The 26978-nt window shown below is 36.3% G+C and overlaps 1 protein-coding gene across 6 annotated transcripts in view; it reads right to left on the bottom strand.

The window, feature by feature from the left end:
- Positions 1-26978, bottom strand: part of LAMA2 (laminin subunit alpha 2) — a 535718-nt gene that overhangs the window by 114894 nt on the left and 393846 nt on the right. For 5 of the 6 annotated variants that reach the window (XM_074333565.1, XM_074333563.1, XM_074333566.1 and 2 more), the window contains 4 exons: positions 22568-22654; positions 18153-18346; positions 11663-11805; positions 8309-8407 (listed from right to left, as the gene is read on the bottom strand). In XM_074333565.1, the coding sequence (XP_074189666.1) occupies positions 8309-8407; positions 11663-11805; positions 18153-18346; positions 22568-22654 (523 nt within the window). The remainder of the gene's footprint in view (positions 1-8308; positions 8408-11662; positions 11806-18152; positions 18347-22567; positions 22655-26978) is intronic. The other variant, XM_074333564.1, reaches the window with a different exon arrangement.

Here is a 26978-nt window from a genome sequence, read left to right as displayed (position 1 = left end):
TTCTGTCTCACAGCTTTATATTCTGTCTGTATCAAACACTAACTTCAGTTTGGCTAACACTCAACACGATTAGGAAAATACACAAAAAGTTGAACATTCTGGGTGTTAGGAGGGACACTGCTCCAGCTTATGTATTACAGATGTAAGTGCATGAGCTTTAGGTTTAAGTAAATTAAGATATTTAAAAATCCATATCAGAACTGCATATAGATATCTATTTTAAATATCATGTCTCATTACACAGTAATTAAGTTGAAGAGTCACCATTGTCAAAACCACCCAGGAGAGACTCCATAAAGGAAGCCTGTGACAAACACACTATCACCTAGTGGAGTGGTGATAGGTAGGGGTATCATTGTGAAAGCAAAATTTACAAAAATCAGTGTCACCCAGGGCAGGTTATTTATTGACAATGTTACAGATTAATGTTAAATACCACCTACATGATAGGAGCTGTCTATCTGGTTCAGTTTGGCTCTTCTTGTGTTTATTAAATTACCATTCCCACCCCTTAATCATCTTTCCTCTTATTCACTATTATCTTGTCCTTTGAGTATTTGACAAATGTCTTCTCATTTATCCTAATATGTTGTACAATCTTCCTTTCATTTTTTATCTTTGATTTTCTTATTTTCACATCTTCTTAGCTCTGTTCTACAATCTTTCCAGTGTTCCTTTGTAAATGATGCCTTATGCAGTACCTTGTATGTATCTGTCTTACCTTTGATTACCTTTTTTCTTTACATCCAAGTACGTTCACACAAGTAGGTAATTTTTCCCTTTCATGTTTCTTCTTCTTTTCCTTTTCTAGAGTATTTATATCTAGGTAGCATGCATTACCATTAGGCACACCTTAATTTACTTCTGAACAATGTAGCTGTTACTTCCTGTTTTAGCTTGAGCAGTTCTTATTGTGCTAGTTGAAATCTGCACATAATTTTCTTGGTTGTATATTTCATTTTCTGCCTTCTTTATGTTAAAACTAGAATCTAATGGAGCAAATCTAACTACTGAATAGACAATATTGCTTAGGTGTCATTCACCTTTGCATTTGCAGACTTACGTGGTTTCCTACTAAAATTAAATTTCAGATCTAATCATTTATATGATATTCTCCAGGGTCATCTTCAAACACTACCTGTTCTGTATATTTAAGTGTAAGTACACCTCAGGCGTGCTACTAGGACAGACACACAAAGAGAGAGGGAGCAACCAACTGACCCTGTGGAATGGTAAGTCAGTTCCATGTGGAATTTTACCCTAATATTTCAGGTGTCAATTTTAAAAATTCCAAACCAAACAAGTATGATTTGTCATACATTTTTCCTCTCTCTGTTAAAATATAATAGCAGAAATAAAAAAATATTGTTGGCAACTTATATTATACCTATTAAAGCTATAAACAAGGCATTTGTAAGCACACAGTATTACTGACAGTTAAATCATTTAAAAACTAATTTTATCATTTTGGAAATGCTTAATCTTCATTTCAATTTGATTTTTAATATTCAGCAAAAGACAATGTAAATAAAGCTAAATTTTGATATTTTATACAGTTGAGTCTAATACATAACATTCTCTGCTTGTAAAATATAAACATTTAAAAGGAGTTTATTAAAGAAAGCAAAATATCCAACTCAATAGAATTATAAATATATACCTGATTTTAGAGAAATTCAAAATCAATGCTTATTTTGAGTTTCTTTACCTTTCATCTGGTTGTTCAAATGCTATTATTTTTCCACAATTAGTTAATTACTTAATTAAACAAATATTGACCGAACACCTACTATGTGCATGATATTGGTGATATTGTGATGAGAGAAAAAAAAAAGACAAGCTTCCTGCCCTTTTGGAGCTTATGGTCTGGTGGGGCAGAGAGGTATTTGTCAAATGATCATGAAAATAAATTTATAATTACAAACTGAAGAAAAAATACGTGGTATAAGACAATTATAGACGGAATCTCATCATACCTAGAATGTCACAGGGGGCTCTCATAAGGCACACTTCCATGAGCTAAGGTTTAAAAGGTAAAATGGAGTTAATAAGAAGAAAACAAAATGTAGGAAGATGTGATTTACTTCAAGGATAAAGAAAACATGTGTGAAAAGACTCTGTGGTGGGTTGATGTAACTGATTGATCGTATGGCGGGAGTGCAGATGGCTCAGGGCTCAAGTGGTGGGTGATGTGGATCAGGGGAGGATTTGGGCCTTTATCCTAAGAGCAATGAAAAGTTAGAGGGAAGAGTTTAAGCACAAGAGTGACATATTCAAATTTGGAATAGCAAAAGTGCATTCTGGCTACACTGTAGAGGCTCGACTGGGAGGAACACAAGACTAAAAGCAGAGGGACTAACTGGAAAGCTAATGTGGGAATCACAAACTAAAGACTGTAAAGATTGGACAAGAGTGGGGTAGTGGAGGTGAGCTTTACACACAGAAGTGGAACCCACTGCATTTGGTAACAGTTTGGCTAAGTGGGAGGGTGATAAGAAGGAATGACACATCAAAGAGGATTTCTAGGATTCTGGCGAATATGTTCAATGAATCAGGGTTCGGGTAACGAGACAATGAGTTGGGGGAGAGATGAAGCTGGGGAGTTAAGCAAGAATCATATTACAATGGGAAAGCATCACATGCCATCCTGAACAAATGGAGAGCCTTTGAAGAATTTGAAGGCAGGTGACATGATCAGATCTGTAATTTAGGAAGTTTACTCTGCCATATGGCTAACAACTGGTTGAAGTTGAATAAGGCTTGGAGAGAGAGAGGTCATAGAAGGGAACTGAATTGGGTTGGGGTAAAAAAGTAGGTAGAGTGAAGGGTGATTCATTCATTTCCCTCTTGGGAGACTGGGTAGGTTTTGGAGGACAAATCGTTGAGGTGCTGCAGGAGAAAAGTATGAGTTTTAAGAGGAAGTTGGTGAGTTTAACTTGAGATGTCCAGTCTGCAGTTAGGGACATAGGACTGAAGCAAGAGAATGAAGTTTGTCTTAAAAACACAGATTTTTGAATCATCAGCATATACGTGGCAATTGAAGCCCAAAGACAGAGTTTTAAAACTGAGGACCAGACCCCAAGCAAGCAAACTTTTGAGGAATGGGCAGAGGAAAAGGCTGAGAATTAAAGGTCAGAAGATCAAGAGAAAAACCAAGAGGAGAGTATGTCAAGAAGGAATGATGTGTCAAAAGTGGCAATTGCTACAGAGAGTTCAAGTAAAATAAAGTTTCCATTGGATTTAGTGACAACCTTGTCACTTGGTCATCTTGTAGAAATAGTTTTAGCAGCAGGCTGGGAGTGGAAATCTATACTGGGGTGGAGTAAACAGTGAACGCAGACCTGTCTCCAAGTCTTTCAAAACAATTGGCTGTGAAACAAAAGAGGGTGCTAAGGGCAGTAGCTATAGAGGTATACAGAGTTGTTATCGAAAAGCTTTTCAATATTCCATACACATTGGTAGACAGCTGGAATGTGCTAAATATGATCCCCATATTCAAGGCACTTATATTCCAATAGGGAAATAAAATGACAATAAATGTAAATACATTGGAAGAGATACTGATTATGTAATATTATGCTTATGTAATAATTACATATTAACTAAGCTACACAAAATACATTGTTAAATGTTAGCTTTGGGATGGATATCATTCTCTTTACCAGGGACTATTAGAGAACTAGATTGTTCCATGAAAAAATTATATATATATATATATATATATATATATATATATATATATATATATATCCAAAACAAGTATACACATTTTAAGAAAGGAAAAAAAGATACATTAAAATTGTAATACAATGAATGACTACCATTCATTTGATTAACGCCATCTTCTGAGTGAACGTCATACTACACATTGTTACCGTAATTCAATTCGATTTTGAAAAGTACTACATAGATAACATCTCTTAAAATATGTACATTTTTTTGGCACCCCCTGGTATATAGATACACTTGAAGGAGAGAGGGCAGCTCCCACACCAGATGCAGGATGAGACTCGCCAAATGCCTTAACAAATCTAAAGAATGTATTACCATGTTTCCCTGAAAATAAGACTGGGTCTTATATTAATTTTTGCTCCAAAAGATGCATTAGGGAGTATTTTCAGGGGATATCTCATTTTTTCATATACAACCATCTACATTTGTTCAAATACAGTCATGTCATCTTCTTCTGGAACATTGTCATAACATATTAAATGTGTCCGTCTGGTTGACGATCTTAACTGGGGCTTATTTTTGGGGTAGGTCTTATTTTTTGGGGAAACACAGTAGTCATAAAGCAACTTGTCAGCCAACAAAGCAGAGAAAAGGGAGCATCAAAAAGGTTGGCTATACCAATGAGTTTGGCACTTTCCAGAGGAAAGGGAGCTGGAGCCATCAGATAACTAGAGGCTCACAGTAGGTCTCAACCGTGGCTGACATTAGCATCATCTGGAGAGCTATTGAAAACCCCAGGGCTCATACTGTACCTCAGATTAATTATGTCACAAACTTGGGGGTTAAGACCTGGCATGAGGTAATTCTGATGTGCAGTTCTAGTTAAAGGCATTGCCTCCTAATGTAGCCATGGATAATAGGAAGTCATAGCTACTGAACTTCTCTTACTCTGGTCCAGTTGCTGGATCATTTATGGTTGGGAGAGCAATGTATTGGTGGTCTTAGCCTGATGTTATTGGATATTTCAGTCTTTTACCCCTCTAGTTATGATTCCATGTGTATTAATTCACTTTTTGATGATCATACAGATTGTCCACAGGGAAAGAAAGAATTGATCATGTTGACTTGAGTATTTAAGGTCTCCACAATGGTAATGTTTCTAATTATAAATGTGGTAGGGTCAAGGTTAATTAAGAAGTGAAGATTTCCATTTCCTCCCCACCCTCCTTTCATCAAGGAGATCTGTACTTTCAGCAGTCTAATTTCTAGGCTTTTTGTGTTATAAAATCTGAAGGCTGGGCAGATAAAAATGGTATTGGAGTGTGGGAAGCAGGGGGAGGGGGAGTAATTTTACAGTGGAGAAATCTGGCAAACACTACCTCAGTCAGGTGATAAGATCAACATCAATCCGTGTTTTCCCGAAAATAAGACCTAACTGGAAAATAAACCCTAGCATGATTTTTCCAGGATGACATCTCCTGAACATAAGCTCTAATGCAATCTTTTGGAGCAAATATTAATATAAGACCCAGTCTTATTTTCGGGGAAACATGGTAGTAATACTGTATATTGAGTTCATGGGTTCTTAATATGATATGATAAAAATTATAATTTACTTCTGTGTTTTTTTCTACAAAAATCCATAACTCTATTCCAGACATGAGAGAGACCCTAACTGAGAGACATCCTACAAAATAAATTAACTTTTCAAAACTGTCATAATCATCAAATATAAGGACAGTCTGAGAAAAAGTCACAATATAGAGGACACAGCCTATGAAGACATGATTGCTAAATGTCATGTAGAATCCTGGATGGGATACTGGGATAATAAAAGGACACTAAGTAAACACTGAAGAAATCTGAGCATAGGTGTTAGTTAATAATAATGATTCAGTATTAGTTCATTGATTGTGACAAACATGCCATACAAAGATATTAACAGTAGGGGTAAGTAGGTATGGAGTATATAGGAAATCTCTGTACAATCTTTGCAACTTTTTTGTAAATCTAAAACTATTCCAAAGGGGAAAAAATTTAAAAAATAGTTTGGGATGAACTCAAATTGGACCACTGAGTATAATATAAAATGCAAAACTATAAAGTGCCAAGATAACAGAGGAGAAAATCTAGATGACTTTGAGTATTTCACTGACTTCTTAGATACAACACCAAAGGCATGATCCATGAAAGAAATAATTGATAAGCTGGACTTTATTAAAATTAATAACTTCTGTATTGTGAAAGACACTTTTAAGAGTATGAGAAAGCAAGCCAAAGACTGGGGGAAAATATTTGTAAAAGACATACCTGATAAAGGACATACCCAAAATATACAAAGAACTCTTCAAACTCAATAATGAGAACATAAACAAGCCGTTTAAAAAAAATGAGAAAAAAACTTGTCTTGGTGCATTTGGGCTGCTCTAATAAAAGTACCGTATACTAGGTGGCTTATAAACAACAAAAATGCATTTCTCACAGTTCTAGAGACTGGGAAGTACAAGATCAAGTCCCAAGAAGATTCAGTGTCTGGTGGGGACCCACATCCTGCCTTATAGGCAGTTTATTTACACGGTGTCCTCACATGACAAGGAAGGGGCAAAGGATCTCTCTGGAGTCCCTTTTATAAGGGCACTAATTCCATTCACAATGGTTCCACCTGCATGACCTAATCACCTCCTAAAGGTGATCACCTCCTAATATCATCACCTTGGGGTTAGGATTTCAACATAGGCATTTTGGAGGGGACACCACCATTCAGTCTATAGCAAGACCTGAACAGACATCAAAGAAGATACACCCACATAAACACTCATATGCTTGTGTAGGGGCAGGAGTATATGGAAACTCTTGGTATTTTACAATCAACTTTGCTTTGAATCTTTAACTCCTCTAAAATATAAAGTATATTTTAAAAAAATTTAGTATGGGAGAGTCTGCTGGAAAGATGCAAGGATGACGCCTAAGACATAATAGAAATCTGATTCTCCTACTGAAATATTTGTTGTGTCTCTGGACTCAGATCATTAGGCTATAATCAGCTCAGTGAGGACAATGGATGTGTCAGTTTTGCTTATACCTCTATTCCCAACATGTGACATTCTTTCTCAGTGCCTAGAGCATTATAGACGCTCAACAACTATTAATTAAATTAATGAGTGAAAATCCACCTGTTCCATGGGATTTTCCGTAATTACCTTTAACAAGCTCAAGTTATTCCATATGTAGGTATTTCTCAGGTACGTTTTATTATTTTATTTCAGGTTGTATTATATATTTACTTGCAGTTGTCCCCCATGCCTAAATGCTTATGTACGCAACACACACACAGACACACACACAGACACACACACACAAGATTGCAATAATCTCCTTGAAGACAGGGACTGAGACTCATTTGTATCTTTCATCTTCTACCACTTAACTTGGATTTTGTATGTGGTAAACATTATATGTATTTGTTAAATTGAGTTTACTCTGCTATGCATTTAAAATTTCTTATGCAGTTGTATTCACCGAACAAATATAAATTATTAAATATTGAATTAATATGAGATAAATGTACTCATTACTCTAATTAATGTCTAACTATATTTGGCAAGAAACTATTTTGTATTTGTACATTTCACATTGCTGGTATGAGATTATGAGAAAAGCGTTTAGTATACTATTTGTAACATCAGGGCCATTGTTTAGCATTATGTGCTCAGAAGCCCATTTGATTTCCCTATGAAAATTTTCCTAAACCAGCAGAAGGTGAGGTACAAACAGTACCAGGACAGGGGCTTGCTTGGGTCCCTGGGTTTAGTGAATTATATGGACATTAATAATTCACTTCATTATCATGGTTTGAGGTATCTCTCCTAAAAAAAATAAAAAGGAAAAAATGGACTACATAATCTGTAAGAACCTTCTCGCTCCAATATTCTTTGTCATTTAACGCTCTTAGTAGATAATCAAACTGGATCCCTGAATTACAGGCCAGTTTTCTGGTTCATGCATTTTTCTGCCACAAGATGGCGGACGTTATGTTGTTTTCTTCATTCTCTACCAGCAAAAAGAACCTTAACCCTCTTGCAGCTTTGAACATTTAAAACTCCCAATTCCTCAAAAAGTCTGATAAATGCAACATGGAGTTTACATTCTGATTCTAAAAAGTGTCTTGAACACTTTGATTTTTCACTATAAAGAAGATTTCCTCTTGTGTGAAAAATACTGATTTAGACTGTATTTCTATACAAATGCAAAAATTCCATGAGTTCAAAGAGACTACCAGTATTTTCATTTGTCGTTCTTTTTTCCTTACACAGTCAAAGACAGTGCTTTTGAAATTCAGAATTGATAAAAAAAAAACTTTACCAAGGAAGCTACTTGTTATAGTTTTCAAAATGTACTGTCATTCTGATATTTTTAGCCATTCTTCTTGACACTTCCCAAGTATTCCAACTTTTTTTATACTACTGGGTTCTCAGATTTTATTTGAGGTAGAAGTAGCAAATCAAAAATACATCTATTTTATGCACCAAAATGGGAATTCGGAAGAACAAGATTTGCATTTCAGAAATTTGAAGTAATTTTCCTTAATTTACATGATCTTTCTGCTTTAAGAAAATTTATGATTTTGCCAACTTACCCTGGTCAGAAGCTCATTCATTTCTGTAACGAGTGTATTCAGGTTGCCCTCTGCCAACTGAATGAGTCTCTCTGGGGCCCTCTGAGGTGAGAGCAAGTGCTAAAAAAGATTTCATTCATTTATACATTTTAGTAAATGGTATTGCATTGGTCATAAGCTTGAACATTTAACAGAACACATTTTTCCTTTAAATACAAAAAACTTAACCTTCTCACTTTTGCAGAAAAGAGAAACAAACCATTTCTATTGGACATGTATACACAAAGCACTGTGTGGAATATGCTGGCAAATAATACAAATTGCAGTAATTTTTTGAGAAATTACTATGTGCCTGGCTTTTTTTTTTCCTCTTCAATCTCATGACAGTTCTATGAGGTAAATGTTATTTCATTTTATGTATGAGGAAACCGTGGCTTGAAAAAAGTTAAACACTTACACAGGATCAAACAGCCAGTAAGGGGTAGAGTCAAGATGAACGTTGATTCTTTAAGGCTCCCATTTTAATTAATAGAGATAACATTTACAGGTTAAAAAGAGGACGGTGGTCCTTGACAGAACTGGCCAGGTACCAGCTAACTGGCTTGATGTCAGTGTTGGTAGGAGCTGGCCTGGCACTCACAACTAAGCCATTTTCTTCTCCTATTGAACCTAATCAATCTCACAGAACACTACCATTAGACAGGGGCACTCTGTGACAGTGATGAATGAAATAAAATAAGACCACTCCATAATAATCTTGTCTAAGCACAGACAAAACCATGGTCTCTGTGCAGAACACAAAAGTACCCAAATCCCATTTCCTGGCTGACATGAATAACCACTGCCTCTTTCCTAATTGTAGCTTTAGCTTCTCCTTGTTCTTCCCTCCTTCTAGATAAGATTCATTAGAATAGTTGATTATGGAAGTACTCCCACTTCCTAATAGCACCCAATCCAGCAAACTCCTATTTCCTTGAACTTGGCCCAAACTGCCTGGCATAAACCCAAATACTAATGAGTTTTTCCTAATGCCCTATTATTGAAACACCCAACATGCCCTGCAGTGTGCAGTGTCCCTTCTTGTTGCAATGAGTTAAAAACCCAATTTTGTTCTATCACATGTGTGTTCCTGGTGTTCTCTGGCTGGAACCCAGGGAGCACTGCCCCAGTTAAAGGAACTGAACAAAGAAGGTCAATAACTTACTTAAGGTTTTAAAATGGGATTCAAAGTATTCAGATATTAAATAAATTATGGAAGAAAACAAACACACAATCAAGAAAGACTGGAATTTAAGGCGAATCAAGGTCATCTTGACCATCCAGCCATAAGGAAATAGGTGACTGAATTCCCTGGCTTAGATGATGACCACAGATTGGAACCTCTGCCAAAGGAAGAGTACTTCATCCATTACTTAAGTATTATTTAAAAAAATTATGTCCTACTGAAGTATTTGCTTTTCTAGTTTAATTTTTCTTTTTTTGTATTCGCTCCATGTATAAGGAAAATAACTGGTCAGCATCTTCTTTGCTAAACCTCTTCCCATTCCTGAATACTAGGCCTATAATGTCAACTTTAGATTCCTCTGCCTGGCTTTCAAGGTTGTCCCTTCATATCACCCTGTCCCACTCAAGTCTCCAGCCTTATCTTTTGCTCGCAGGCCTGACTTGTAATGTCTGCCAGATAGTCCTTGCTAATTCACACCTCTGCCTCTGCTGTGGCTCTCTTAGATTCGATGGCACGAGTACATACAGGCCAGGCGTCAGGGAGACCTCGCCACTGGAGTACAGAGTTCTTTTCTCTCTCTGCGCTTTGCAAAGGTGGTTTCATTCTTACAGGCCCTAAAGTAATACTGCCTCTATTCAAATCCCAGCTCTACACCTAGAGGCCATGTGACTTTGTGTCTCAAAGGTAACTTCTTTGTGCCTCAGTTTCCCTATCTGAAAAAAATGTAGATGATACAGTACTCGTTTCCTACTTTTTGGAGTTTTTTTGTGTTTTTCTCCTTCAAGATTTATATCTGATAATTCATGTAAGACTGGTCAATTGCCTAGCACAGAGATATTTGTCAATAAATGTTACTTGTTCTTGCTATCATCATTATTGGTTTCTTCTCTTAAATAGGGATAATAATTCTTATCTTAAAGGCTATGGTCTGGATGAAAGAATATATTCCCTATATTCTTACAGTGCCCACTCCTCACCAATATTTCTCTGCCTATTAAAATTATGTCGATTCTTCAAGTTCCAACACAAATTATATTCTCATTAATAATGCATTCCCTGGTTACTCTGAATCTTGCCTATTTCTCCATCTTTGTAGTCTATTTTGTGTCAAATTTTTATAAAATAGGGTAATTATGTACTTTTGCTAAATGTTAAATTATATTGTTTAATTACCTTTTTTAACCATAGACTCTAAGCTTCCTGGGGGGTAATGACTACATTATAGAAATCATGAAACCCCCAGGGAATCAAGTGCAATACTGGGGCATTCCAGAATCTCTCAATTAATATTTGATAATTGACTGATAGTGTATATGCGTATGTAGTCATCTGTCATCAGATGAACCTGTTTTCTTAACATTTCTTCCCGTTCCATTAAATACTGAAAGCTTTAACAATGTTTTAGAGTAGTGTTTCTCAAATCAGTTCTTAATGAAGTACTTTCAAAGGTCTACTTGTTCTCTAGCACAAAAATTTTGTGTTTTCATTTTGCCCAGCAACTGAAATGTTAATGTAAGAATTTATGAACACAGACTGGGCACCTGAGAGATGAAAGGACCACCTGATTTCAGCACCTACATTTGCATGCATGTTTGATCATATGGGAGATCGAGCACATAAATCATTCTAACTTGTCAACTGATGCCAAATCAGTTGGGACCACGTTTAAATCGTGGACGGGTAGGAGCAGTGAGTTACCACATGCTACGTGCAGATGAAAGAACCTCCATGGAAGTAGTCTGTATCATATTCTTGTTGCAAGAAGCAACTTGCTTTAAACAAAAATCATCCATTATTTTATATTAATGTTTTTAATTTTATTTTACTGGTTTTTAGGCTTTTGTAAGAATTAATGTGTTTTGATTTTATAGAGCTGTAAGAACCTCATACCTGATTTTATGTTTGCCTATATTTAAGTAACATAATAAAAGTGATTTAGGCCAAACACTGGGGGGTACATCGGCCTCTTTTCCTTAATAGCAATCTGTGTATTATAGTTCTCAAGTTTGAAAAACACTGATTAGGACAGTCTCTGAATTTCCCTAATAGGTGCTTACTTTGATTTGGGGCAATGGGAAGAGCATTTATTAATTCTTACAGAAGCTTCTGTCATCTTTTCCTTGGCTCTTGCTCTTACTGCTCCAACCTACCTTTAGTTCCTGAGTCCTATTTTCAAGACCATACAGCATTTTATATGGAGCAGGCAGCGGGCCAGTGAGGTTGATGCTCAGGGCCATCTGCTCCAGACGAGCCAGGTCACCGAGAAGAAGGCCTGTGCATTCATCTCCGCAAACTGTGAAAAGGAAACAACAGAGAATATTTACTTCTGTGAAGCATCCCAGGATGATGTTCAAAGATTTCAGGTATGAAATATTTTATGGCCTATGCATAATTCTGTGAAAGGTGATGCTCCTCATCTCAGATAATTAACGTTTTTGAACGAATGACCATTGAAAAAAAGATTAAAAGAACAACAAGCGAGCAACCGTTCCTGTCGCCCAGAACCTGAAATATGAATGATATAAACTGAGGAACCAGAGAGGAGGAACAAATGGATTTTGAAGGAAATTAGTGTATTGCAGAAGTAGTAAAGGAGAGGTAAAATGTGAATATAACATTCTAATGCCCCAGAAATTCCCACATGAGCAATCTAGAGGAAATCTGTAACTAGGGAATACAACATGCTCCAGAGTCTAAAAATGCACGCAAGTGTACAATGCTACATTAGCTTGCACGGTGGAGCATCTATAGCAATTGTGTCTCCACATGCTTCATGTATTACATATGCAAAAACTGTATGTTTTTTTGTTTTAGCTTGACATATATGGAGATTTTTTTTTTTATGAAAAAAAAAAAGAACTTTTCCTTCTATAACTCTTTTTCTCACAGTGATATTTATTTACATAGCTGTGTTGCCCCGAAAATAAGACCTAACCAGACCATTAGCTCTAATTCGTCTTTTGGAGCAAAAATTAATAGAAGACCTGGTCATATTTTACTATAAGACCAGGTCTTATCTAATATAATTGACATAATATAATATAACATAATATAATACCGGGTCTTACATTAATTTTTGCTCCAAAAGACTCATTAGAGCTGATTGTCCAGCTAGGTCTTATTTTCAGGGAAACATGGTACTCTGATGATTAACCTAATCCAGTCTTGTAGATAAATAATTGCTAAAGGCCATAAAAAAAGTTATTTAAGTAGCTAAGGGTGCTGATGTTCTACCAATGCATGGTCTTTTCAATGATTAGAAAGACAGACTATTCAAGTTTGGTGGTGGTGGAGAGGGGCTGGTAGTAGAGTTAATGGAGAGAAAAAAATGGATTATTTCTTCATTACCAAAATAATCTCATAAATAGTACAATTTTTTTTAATTAAATTTATTGGGGTGACAATTGTTAGTACAATTTTAAAATTGAAATATATTAATTCTTTTGGTGGATTTTAAAAAAGATACATATTTGTTTAAACTTAGCTCAAAAATTTCTTTTTACTCTTTGCCTCACAGTAATGAGGCACAGCTGTTCCATGTCAAGAGCATGGACTGCCATATTCATGATATGCATTCATGTACACAGTTATATTTTCTAGCTCATGTTCTGTACATAGAGGTGTCAAAACTATACACATGTTAGAAGAGAGGAAAGTACATCACAGAAAATACGGAGATTGGAGCAGCTTTGGATCATGATCAAAACTGGTAAAAATTCAATTAGTTCTCTAAACAGCACTCCCCTGAGCTGCCTAATGGAGAGAAAACCATTAACTGAAGCTTGTAAACAAAGAGAAACAGTACAGAGGATGATTTTTCGATAGGACAGCAGTTAAAGGTGAATTACAATATCCCTTCTCAGGGAAGAAACCGCTGCAGCAGGGCTTCTAATAAATCACATCCTTGCAGGTGACACCTGCAACAGTAGAGCATCACCTGCAGGGACTTCATGAGCTCCTGACGCCTTACAAGCTGAGTGAACAAAGGAGCTGAAGTCTGGAACTAGAGCTGCATCTCTCCCTCTTCTCCCAGCCAGACTGAAAGAGAATTTGCTCTGCATGCAAAGTGAGTGACAAAAAGAGAGCATTGTAGCATCACCCCCTCAGGTCAATGCCAGCGCTTGAGAAGCTTCAATAGGCCTGTCTACATGAAACAATTACAGGAAACACAACCTGGATCACAATTAGGTGCCAAATTGACTTTGTCTAAACACCAAGCCACGGTCTGATTTTCAAACTTCAGTGGGTATCGGAATCATGGAAGGACATCCTTAAACCACTTAAGACTAGGCCATCAGTGTTTCTGATTCCAGAGCTGATTGAATCCCCTGGTTTCCGATCTCTGATGGAGAATGTGCTTTTCCAATAAGCTCCCAGGTGAATACTGATATTCTTGGTCTGTGTACCACACTTGGAGTAGCAACTGGACTGGCAGCAGTGGCATCACCTCGGAACTTATTACAAATGCATAATCTTAGGCCCACCCCAGGTCTAGTGAATCAGAATCTGCATTTTAGAATGATTCCCATGTGATCCATGAATGTTCATGTTTGAAAAGCACCGCTGTAGGTCAGTGGTTCTCAATTTGGGCTGCATGTTAGAATCAAATGGGTTTTATAAAATACAGATATCCAGGTGCTTTCCCTCCTCACATCCAGAGAATCTGATTTGACGGCTCTGTGGTAAGGCCCAGGCATCTGTATTTTTCAAATGATTCCAGATGACCCTATCAGGCAGCCAAGGTTTAGAACCACAGGATCAGATGATGAAATTTAGGGATGCTCAGTCCTAAAGGGAGCAAGGGTTTGGAAGACATCATTTTGCTTGCTGTCTCCTCTGCCTAGAACTCATCTGCCTCTATCTCCCCCTATGTGGCTCCTGGATATTTAGGTCAAGTGCTCAAGAGTTACTTCCTCTGAGGGGAAGTCAGTGATGACTCTGCAATTATTGTCCTCACCAATCACTACAGTATTCCTTTTGTCTTGTTACCTCGACACTCATGCATTTGTGGGCTATCTTACTACTTTATTTATACATTATTACTCCCTCACCAGAGAAGGGACCTTAATCCCCTTTGGTTACAGTGCCTAGGAGACTGTCTTCTGCATAGCAAACAATCAATAAATAGCTGTTCTATCTGTGAAAGAAGAACAAGAAATATTCCAGAGATGATCAGGGAATTAGAAGGAAAGAAATGAGAGAGGGAAAGAAGAAGAAAGAGTGAGAGAGGGAAAGAGGGAGGGATAGAGGCAGAGAGGGGTAGAGGGAGAGATTGGCTAAATAGGAAACACCTGAACATGAGACCATGCTATGTGTTAGGAAATGGAGAACCAGGCAGATGTATGAGGAACTGGAGACTAGAATGACAACAATGGTTAGAGGGAGGAGACCATCTTGTGATTGAAGAGGCAGAAAGTGATCGATGTCAAGAAGACAGGTGACTGTTACGGTACTTTCATGAGGTAATTCAGTTTTGACCCAGGAAACAGTTATTGGAATGGAGGGATGGAGGGAAAGAAAAAAGATGAAAAATATTATCAAGAAAGAAACAACACAGATGGGTTACTGAACAGATAAAGGCAATACTCATTTCTGGGTTGCAATAAAAATGGTTACCACTTTTCTGCTGCTCCTCCCATTAGGAGGTAGAGTCTGTTTGCCTCGCCTGAACCTGGGCTAGCTTTATGCACACTCTGAGGGATATTGTGTGACTCTTGAGCCTCAGCTTCAAGGGGTATGCAGCGTCTGCTCCCACTTTCTTGGAACTCTGCTGCCTTGTAAACAATCCCTGTAGAGCCTCTTTGAGGAAGAAAGACACTTGAGGAGAGAAAGGCAGGCCCAACCATTCTATAATAGTTGAGGCCCCATCATGTGAATGAGGCCATCTGGGACCCCACCAGGCATGACAACAAAATAATTTTCCAGTGGAGCCCAGCCCAAATTGCCAACCTACAGAATCTTGAGGATATATACTGTTGTTTTTTTAAAGCTATTGAATTTTGGAGTGGCGGCAATAGATAACTAATATACTTTCCCAAATTTTATAATGATTTTGTGTGTGATTTAGAGTGTAAATTCAGATCAGAAACTCATAAGTTGCAATCCATAGGTTAAAAAACATATTCGTAAGAACTCTTAATTTTTTTTAAAGGTTATGACGATAACAAAGGTTCCTTTCTCACTGAGTCCAAAGTTTATCATTATTTTAAAAGTTCTATTTAACTTCTAGTGTAGATGTAGTTGGAGCAGATGTTCCCAGGATATAAGGAAGCAAATTTTTTTCTTTTTTAATTTCAAGATCTTGAGAGGTACTTGATAATATGACGTCCCACCATGCTTTCTTTGGGGGCAGTGTGTTCTTTAGGAATCCTATGCTAGCCCCTTTTTCTAATTTATTATAATTTATAACCTACCTATTTTCAAGAAGGAATTCAGTTAGCTCATTGATAATGGCATAGTTACTGATGATTCCAGAAATTTCCAGGGAAAAGTTTTCTCAGTTTTTACTTCATACAAGAATAAATCAGACACTGGAATGCAGAACTAGATCTGATTTACTGCAATATACTACTACAGAGTAAATTGGTAAGCTAAGATGCCAAGAGGCATGATGAATACTAAGTTTTCTCTCATTTATTCTACCCCTTGCCCATCTGTTTTGGTTTCTCATCTTCAGTTGTTGAAATGAAAATGCATTTAATTGCTCTTTCAAGAACTCATGCATTCTACTTTACGTCTGTGTCCAAAGGACTATTATTATCCCATGTCTTATGGTCTCTGTATTTGCTTTTTGAGGAATAAAGTACAAGCACATTTCCATAAGTGAAGGGTACGTTTTATACATGCTCCAAGTAATATACTAACATCTGTCCAAATGGATCGAAAAGACTTATGAATGTAACAGTTATGGGGATATTTTTTTCAAAGCTTCTGTATAAGTCTAATTTATGCAGATATAAGATAAACACATGGGGAAATATGCCCTTTACATAATGATTTGCTATTTTATTCTGACACAAACTATTTTACTTATACCACAAGCTACTTTTATTTGCCCCCCAAAAGACTGAAATGTCTAGCAACAAACTGTAAAAATGAGATGCAAATTAAAACCACATTTAATTCACTATGATAGGGGAGATTTCAAGGGTGTATAGAGACATGGAATATTCACATTATGCAAACAATTACTTTTTTAGTAAGGGTGCAATAAATGCTCTGTGTATATTAACATCTATCTTATCATCAGGAACCCCTCGCCCCCCACAAATCCCTCTAAACCATTCTCCTATTCAATAATAGAGATACACGTAAGATTATAAAGTGATATCCTACCTAAAATGCATGGGAGCAAAAGCAAATGTTTCAAGACTATGATTATATTTAACATGACTAAATGTTTCTGAGGCTTTGCCTATAAAAGTGTCAGGATAAGTTTGTGTCTAATATTAACGAATACAGTACTAAATTCAGATCATTATAGCTGGGCACATGTAAGGGGCAAATCATGCAGCTTATATTACAGATCTTTCTGTTAGCAATTAGTACAAAATACTGCACTTCTACCAGAGTCCCCCATGCATAATAACTACTGGCTTACTGTCACAAAAAATTCACACACTGCATCCAAGCCAAAAAAGCTCCAGCTGAAATGAGTGCATTGAGCATTTTTGAAAAGGCCAAACCTATTAACCAATTTTAGCTAAAGATACATAAACTGTCTGCTCTCATCAAATAGGGATAAAATGAGTAAATATACATTTCCAACAAAAGATAAAATGTGTGTGTTAATATGCATGTTTTAGTTTAACTCTTCTACATTAAGGCCATTGATAGTTTTCTTTTCCCTCTCCCTTTTAAAAAGAAACATTTAGATTAGTGCATATTTAGGGCTTATTATTACATATAAATAAATATCTTCAAAAACAAAAATTTGGTTTTAAACTGATTAAGACTTTTTTTCCCCTTTTGCCTGAAGGTATTCTGTAAGCTTTAGGTGATGCTGATGAAATTATTCATGTACCAAATTTATATAACTACTGATACAATGTACTTTTAATATGGCATAGCGAGAGAGAGAGAGAGAGAGAGAGAGAGAGAGAGAGAGCCAAACAACTGCTCTTCATTTATTGTACATGTGAATAAAAATACTTGAGTTCACTGTCACTGCTTCCAGGCTCTGTAGTTCAAGAGAAAGTTATGAAACAATAAGCCCATGGATTTCTGTGGCAGCTAGGAAAAGAAAACTCAGTTGTAATTCAAGGTTTAAAGTGTCTGTCCAGCCGATTACAAATTCAGGAAGTTTATAAAATATTTAATAAACCCAGATCTTTAATCTGGCACAAAGGCAATGCCAACTCTGAGATGGACAAAATAAAAATAAAATATGCCTTCAGGAGTTTTTGTTGTAGGTCTTCAATGAACTGACTAAAACACGCTGAGGATTTTCTCAGCTGTTCTTGGCTCAGCGGGATGGAGACAAAAACAGCAGGCAAATAGCAGAAGGGGGATAGACAGTGGCAGAAAGAATGAAAAGTACCACTAGCTACTGCATTAAAAAAAAAAATGTCTCTCTCAATTGGAAATGAGAGGGAAATGGAACCAAGGCCCCAGAACTCATAGCTATGTTAGTATACGTACAAACACACTCCATGCCCTCGCGTGCATGCCAGTGCTTGCAGCCATCACACTTCTGTCCCGTGGCTCCGGGTCGGCAGGTGCAGACCCCTGTGATAGGGTCACAGGGGACAGGTATTGAGCCATACGGGTCGCACTCACATTCTTGGCAGGAACCCCCGGGGCTGCTTGGGCTGCCAGTATAGCCAGGAGCACACCTGGATTTAAATGGTGACAAAGCACAGGAGATTAATAATGTCATGTTTCTAAATTATTGTTGCTGTTGTGTGAGTTGTTTTGAATGAAACAAAACGGATACCAAGAATCAATAGATCAGGGGTCAGCAAACATTTCCTGTAAGGATCCAGATAGTAAATATTTTAGGCTTTGTGGGTCAAGAGGTAATATCAAAATCATGTAGTGAGAAGAAACACAATTTTGAACATTTTTGGGGTTGATGGAATTAAAAATATAATAATAATGACAATAATTCAGTACAAACGATTTTGTAATGATAATCTACTAAGTAAAACCAATTCACTAATACGAAGAATGAAATGGTTATTGAGGTATCAAAAGAATTTAACTGGAGTTCAAATTTAGTGCTTCCTATCATCCAATTGATTGTAAATGTTTGCTTGCAACAACCATTCTTAGCTTGAGTGTCATACAGAATCAGGCAATAGGCCACATTTTGTGGGCCTTAGTTTGCCTATAACTGCTCTAGATCATAAACTCTTTTTTTGAAGTCTTTTTTTTTTTAATTAGAAGTGAATAAAATTATATATTGACTCCTGGGCTTTCCTAGACTCATACATTTTAAGGGATCAAAATGACCAAATCATTCAACCCATTAATTTTTCAAATCAGTGAAAAGAAGCAAGCTGAGTGACAATAAACTAGATTTTCTATTTAATTCTACTGGTTGTTTCTTTCTAGCACATCTTTCTCAAGATGGATTTTTCATTGTGTACCCATGGAATTGGCTTAATATTATGCAAATAAAATATATAACAACAATTTGAGAAATTAGAGGGAAAATCCAACTGAATGAACCCAGAATACAACCCATTCAGTAATGCTTGCACCCATCAATGCATCCATTCACCTAAGTATATACCACTGTTGCTTATGTTACTGGAAGTGGTAACTTTACAAGATGCTAGCAAGACCGTATACTGTGGTTTACCCAGGATGATCCCAGGTTACCTGTTTTCCTGGCTTAATTATTAAAACACTTCCTGTCTCTCATTTGAGTATCCCAGCTTAAACACTAAATCATACATATTTGGTCAGATTAAACAATAAATTATATATATAGTCAACAGTCAGAATTTTTGTTCAAAAGGCAAGTATGGGAGGAAGTTGAGAGAGTAGGAAGCTGAAGCCAAAAGTTTTAACACTGGCCAGATAACACTGGACCATCTTTAGTGACCTGGGATTGTACAAATTTGCATGGCTGGTTGTGAAAATGAATTCATTCTGTCCTGGTTAGAAAACACAAAGCAAGAAGAAAATTATCTGTAACAATAGACTTTTATACGTGTATGGTTTTAGTTGTTATTTTATTTTCAATATAATATTACAAATGCTCAATAAAAGTGTCATTTAAATAAATCCACTTAAATTGTTTAACATTTGCAGGTGAAAAAAATTCTATTTTAAGCAGGTTCAGATTGATTAAATGCTCTAAGAGTTTATTATAAGAGCAACTAAGAGAAAGCATGGGGAGGGGTGTTCTACATTATAGGGACACTCAAGACATTTAAGCAGTTTTAGACCTGAGCTGATGAGTTTGGGCGGGTCATAAGGTGATTTAAATAATTTAAAAAGCTCTCAGAAGTGGAACAAATTTATTTGGAAGGTTACAATAAAAATTTAACCAAGACCTTTGGTTTAATTTAGCTGAATAAAAGCAATTTTTCAGGGAAATAGAACTTGATCATTCATGTTAGAGATGATAAATGTAAAGCCATAACAACATTTGAGAACTGCAAAAACAATTCAAGTGTATGACCCTGCTCATCTATATGCTATATAAACTGTCAATTCTTATTGATTAAACATTAATGGATAGTAAAAAATTTTCTGTAATCACTCTGCCTTAAGACATTAATTGACATTTCAGTGTACCCTGCTAGTCTTTTCTATATACATGCTTTCATAGATAGTATTAACTTCAATTTATAAATGTAGCTAGGCTGTCAAAGATTTTTTTTCATAAATTGCTGCAGATAATTTCCTTGGTGTTCAGGGATGCCTTTAGTCATCCTACTGGAGTTTACAAGGGCATGAAATTAATATTAGCCTAAGCATGAATACCAAAGCACACTGGTGGAGATTATATATATATATATGTGTGTGTGTGTGTGTGTGTTCAAATGATGTATATATCTCCAAAACAAATGGAAATATTTTTGAATTTTGTAATGCTTTGAATTGTTTAATTGCTATTTTCTGCTGACACGGAAATTGTGAATGCCCTGATACATATACAAGTGGACACTTTGATCAACTTTGCTCAAGAAGTAGTTCACCATAATCAGAAGTGTCTGGATGCTGATGGTAACCATTTTGAGCACCTCTTGTAATTGCAGAAGTCAAATGTGACTTGTATTCATCTTTTGTTATCAGTATATATTGAGTATTACAATTTTAATAGTTTTTTCCTTTCTTAAAATGTTTATACATTACTTTGGCACCCTGTGTATATGCAAGTGTGAAATATTATGTTTAGAATTAGTACACATATAATTATTTGGAAATATATTTTGTAAACTTATAGAAACTGTATTGGAATTTATAAAACTTGAGTTTACTTATTTAGTCATTTATTTATTTCCATTATTAACACAACTATCTCTGGGTACACCAAAAGAAGATTCCTAAATGGGTGATGATAAAATTAATTAATATTGGTTTATATTTCAAAAGAGATTAATAATTTAAGGAAGTGACACAAGAAGAATCCAGCAGAGGAGTGGGTGACTCAGGACATGGAAAAGAAAGGAGCCAAGCAATGGTATGATTCCAGGTAATTTCCCAGCCTGATTCCATGGAAAACTCTGGAGCATAAACAGCACCTCAAAATTTGTTCAGTTTGGAGGCAAAGGGAGCTGGACTTTTGTACTCTCATATCAGTTAGTCATTGGCTATGAGCCACTAGAGGAAGATGGGTTCAACTCTCAGGCCTTTGTGCCCCTCTATGGGAGAGGAGGCTTCCATGTATGTGTTTAGGCAGGGCACCAACGGTATCCTTTGTACACTAGATCTTCACAATGGTAGTATAAAGTAGGTAGAACGTCAGCTATACTGATGGTATAGATGAGAAAAATGGGACCAGCTAAGTTGGGGGAGCTGGGCTATGTCCACGGGTCTTTATAAAACTTTATACTAGGGGTGGCCAGTTGGTTAGAGCACAAGCTTTCAACAAGGTTGCCAGTTCAATTCCCACATGGGATGGTGGGCTGCACCCCCTGCAACTAAGATTGAAAACATCGACTGGACTTGGAGCTGAGCTGCACCCTCCACAACTAGACTGAAGGAGAACAACTTGGAGCTGATGGGCGCTGGAGAAACACACTGTTCTCCAATATTCCCCCCCAAACAAAACAAAACAAAACAAAAGACTTTATATTATTATCAATTATGCTAAAATTATCATGTGCATGTAATGTTAATAATATTAGTTACTTTCTGTTATTTTACAGATAATACCTAAACATACTAAAAGTAGTGGTGATAACTTGAATATCAAGGACACTGATTTTGTAGAAAATATGAATCCAGAAGATATTAATTACAACCATTGTAGACAGTGTGGAATTGTGCTTCTTAATTTACCATTTGTATGAAATGATAAATGTAAAGCTATAATTAGAATTCAAAGCTACAGTTAGAATTCAATTTAATAGCTACATACATGCATTATCAGATAGGGTAAAAAGTATCAGATAGGAAGTATGTAAAGAGTCTTTGCCTGTTGAAAAGGAGAACCGAACAACAAACACTTGATTGTTTGGGTTGCTCAAATTAAGAAAGCTTGATACCATTTATATTGTGAATTATGTACACGCTTGTGTAGTGCTATTGTGCTCAGAACAGTGGCATGAATGCAGTAAGTTCTGGCCAATATTTTCAACTGAACTAAAATGAAAATTAGTAACTACTTTTTTATTAGTATCTACTGCTAAGCTTTTGGAAATTGATTTGATTTATTCGTTCTTATAAAACTCCTCTTTCCATAGATATGCATCTTAAAACATAAATTAGTTAATTGTGAAATGGTTAGTTTCTTTAGACAAAGTCAGATATAAAACTAGTTTAGAAAGCATATGAACAACTAGAGAATATGAACATAATAAATACTTTTCTATTGTGATCCTTTATTATACGATCTCTATGTATCATGATTCTCTATGTGTCATGACTGTTCATACCGTTCACAGTACTGGCCTTCATATCCACGTGGACAAGCTGTGCAGCGGTAATCATCGAGGCCTTCCATGACACAAGATGGGCTGAAGCTGAATCAGAAACAAAATGGAAAATCAAATTTGAACTTATTTATTTTATAAATGTAAGTAATTCTATCCATTATCCATGTGATTGGACCTTAATTTCAGGTGATTATAAATGCCTATTTATAACTATTTATAAGTTCCCATTCAAGGACAGAATATCATAACTAAATACTACCAATCATACTCAAAAAATATATATGGTTGGCTTTTGATGAATTAACAATGCATCACACTGATCATGTTAAAATTTTAATAATTATACGATAACCATGAAAATGTTAAACATCCAGCCAAAGTGTCCATTTTTCATGAATCAAAAGAAAAACATGACTAGAATTAATGCACATTTGTCTGATAATAGAATAAGTATTACTAAATACCTTTTCAGGTGAAAAATAAAGGGAGAACATAAAAGGTATAAAATTCTTTTTCTGAAAACTCAGCCCAAATCGCCACTGGCACTTCAACATATGAAGTGTGAATAAATGTTTCACTTAAAATAAAAGAGTGCCTTTTCTAATTTACATATCGATTTCAAAGTACATTTTTCTTTAAACACAAAGCAATGTGATTTAGTGTGAGGAAAGAAGGGAAAGATTTCCACATGAAAATAAATGAGATGTTCTGATAATTTTATGATCTCTTCTAGTAAGTAGATCTTATATAATTTGCCCTGTTTTTAGCACAACACTGGTAGACCACAGCCAGTCAGGCTTGCTCTGGGACTGCTCATCATCTTACTCTGCAAAAGAAAGATTTGACAAGATTTAAAAACTAAGCTACAGTAACATGTAGTTTGGGGGTTGTTACAAACTTCTCTGAAATGCAAATAGTGCTGCATTCCCACTGGATAAAACTGCAAGGTGTACTGGAAACTTAGGAATAAACACACACACACACACACACACACACACACACACACACACATTTTGTCGCAAAAAGGTAATGCTGAAAACACCATTTTTCTTTTTCTTGGTCTGCTAACCCAGTTGATGCTGAAAAAGCAATAAAGTGTTTAGACCAAGGCCACGACTCCTATTGGTCAGGTGCCATTAGGACCTTATTTTAACTGTCTTCTAATGCATTAACTCAGTAGTATATGAATGAGTAATAAACTCCAACCTTTGCAAAAATATGTGAATAAATTGATCTACTACTCACAAACTCATTATCCAACAAATTTATTTGTTGCATTCATAAAAATAGACTCCCCCCCCACCCCACACACGTAATTCACACTTTCTGGCAAGCTTTTAGCTCTTTAATGTAAAGTGTGTTGCTGAGTGCATCTGCACGTGTGTGCACACACATACACAAACACACACACACAAACTCATATACGTAATAGGCACTTAGAAATAGATTTTTAGACATTTCAAGGGAAACTCTGGAGAGAAAACCTAATTAAATTATATTCCTTTACAGTAACACATTTTCCTTAATTACTATGCAGGAATGTTATAATTCCCCTTGAATGGCTGATATAAACTTTTTTGAATTATTATACTGTGGTGGATAAAACCTTTTCCTTATATCACATATAAGGACTTATGAAGGAGGAAGGAGGGGTCTGCTTGAAGTTAAGAGTTTATATTTTCTGTTCACAACTCCCTTATCTGTTCTCAATTCTCATACTGTCTGCAGGGCCTCTCAGAAATCCTTGTGTTTTTCCTCTTTGTGGTCATCTTTTACATTTCCTGTTTGCTATTTTCAAACTGGCCTCAATAGAATTTGTATGATTTAGAGTATGTTCATATTTGTCGTCCCCTGTGAATACCTCAGAGATAAACTGGCTTCCTGGATAAGGCCCCTTTCTAGCTTCTATCCCAGTTCACTGGCTCTTCTTTGCGGTCTCCTTGACGGATCTACGTCATGTCCTTGATCTTTTAATACGCTTCACACTTCAGTCTTGAGATTCTTCTCTCCTGTCCTACCCTGTACTCTCCTCTCTTTCCTAAGTGATCTCACTCAGTCTTAATGGTTTTAGATATTTCATCCATCCTAACAGATCTAAAACTGAGATCCTCCACTTCCAAAAAAAATACACTAGCCTTTCTGTAATTTCCTCTAACTCAGTCAATGGCCACTTTGTGCTGCCATTTGCTGTGTCATAAACCGGAATCAACTCTGTCTCCTTTCTCTCACATTCCACATGCATGAGATGTACGGATGTTGCTGGTGTCACATCACTAACATCATTGCATTATTCTGTTCCAAGCTACCTCTTGCCATTATAAGATTTTTAGCCTTTATGGCACTGAGTTATCCACTGCAGCCCTCCTGACTCCATCTCCTGCCACCTTTCCTCTCATTCCCTCTGCTCCAGCCTCCCTGGTCCCTTGCTATTGGCCAATCATGGTTCTGTGTTCAGGCCAGTGCACTTGATTTTTTCTCCGGATGGACTGCCCTTTCTCCAGATAGTCACATGGCTCTCTCCATTACTTCATTTGAATCTCTGCACAAGCCTCATCTCTTTGTGAAGAACTTCACTGACCACCCTATCTAAAATGGTACCCTGGTCACTCCAAATTCACTGAGGTTGTTTTATTTTTCCCGGTAGCACTTTTGTGCTCTCTCTCTCTCTCTCTCTCTCTCTCTCTCTCTATATATATATATATATATATATATATATATACACACACACATGTTTGATATACACATACATACACACACATTGTGAAAGGATTCCTTCTACCTAATTAATTAATACATCCATCACTTCACATATTTATTTATTTAATTTTTTTGGTGAGAACACAAGTTCTACTCTCTCAGCAAGTTTTGATTACACAGTATTGTCAACTATCAATTATAGTCACCATTTATATATTAGATCCTCAGAGTTTACTCATCTTATAATTGAAAATTTGTACCCTTTCAACAGCCTCTTCCAATTTCCCCCACTCCATAGCCCCTGGCAACCACCTTTTACACTGTTTCTATGAGTTCAATTTTCTTTTTTTAGATTTCACATATAAGTGAAACTGTATGGTATTTTCCTTTCCTCTCTGGCAATAAAAAGAAAAAATGTTAAGCATGTTCGGAAAAGTGCAAGAAACTCAAACTTGGCATTACTGTAGAAGGGAGGAGAGGGCACTGAGCCTGGAGAAGTAGTCAGATTGCAGAGAGTTTCTAATACTCTGCCAAAATACCTGACCTTTCCTTGGGTAGCCGGTGGAAAACTCCAGGGGGTATGTAAGCAATGCTGCACTGCCACAGTGGTTAAAAGTTTATCATATTTATTTTGGTAAGAGACATTAAAGAAATATACTAATATGTGGAAGTGAGTCAGTAATCACTCATGACGCCTTACCCCTTACCCCCTCATTGACTGCACAGGTGGAAGTCATTGAAAAGAAATAGCTCAGCCTCCTCCATCTATGCTTCAGAATCTATTTTTCTATCCCAGGAAAAAGTGCCTCTCTTCTGTATTCTGGATGGTTTCTTCATTTTGCATTTTAATCCATCTCTTCTGATCATATATTTGCTTTGTTAATTAGCTCATTACATTCCAACTTAAATGATAATATTAGTGGGTCATGAAATCAATTTAGTGGGTTTTGACTAAAATTATATCTAACTATGCAAGAAAATAAAATTGAATAAAAGTTACAAGATAGATAGATCTATACACATAAGTTTTTGGATACTAAGTTATGATATAAAAAGAAGTATTTCTTACAGGGGTTGTGATCAATAAAATTTGAAAGCCGCTGAACTAGCTACTTTGAGTTGGTATTTTGATTCTTACAGGGTACTTTGCATAAGAAGTATAAATTATACAAATCATATACAACAAAAATGCAAGCACACTTATTAAAACCCTGCTAAGTCATCAAGATAGTACTCTTTATTTGCCTTCTTGAAATTTCTTAAAGCTGTAAACTCACACCCTTTTAACCTAATGTCTGCTTCCATTATTGGTTGTCAAAATTCAAAAACCCTCAGAGTTAATTGCCACCATATGTATTCAGTCTCCCTTGAGAGAGGAGACTCTGATGTCCCTTTACTGCTGCTCTTCTCTCTTATGGTGTCAACGGCAGTGTGGCCAAAGTTCCCTTGCCTCCCTGTAGTGCCCATCTTGGCTCTTCTTTATCCGGCTCCCCTCAAGTAGGTAGTGCTACCTTTTCTTCTTTCCATGTGCTCTGCTTGGGCAATAATACTCTGAGAAATCTTATCTAACTTTAACTCATTTATTAACATATTTCTTCCTTCATCTGCCCTTCGAATCTTCAGATTTCCATTTCCTGCAGCTATTTCCACATTTCCCTTCAGGCAGACATCTCAGATCGATTTTGACCTAGTTGAAATATAAATTGTCTTTCTT

The sequence above is a fragment of the Rhinolophus sinicus genome, linkage group LG05 (genome assembly GCF_036562045.2).
Source record: "Rhinolophus sinicus isolate RSC01 linkage group LG05, ASM3656204v1, whole genome shotgun sequence".
Lineage (NCBI taxonomy): Eukaryota > Metazoa > Chordata > Mammalia > Chiroptera > Rhinolophidae > Rhinolophus > Rhinolophus sinicus.
This window is presented reverse-complemented; position numbering and strand designations above follow the sequence as displayed.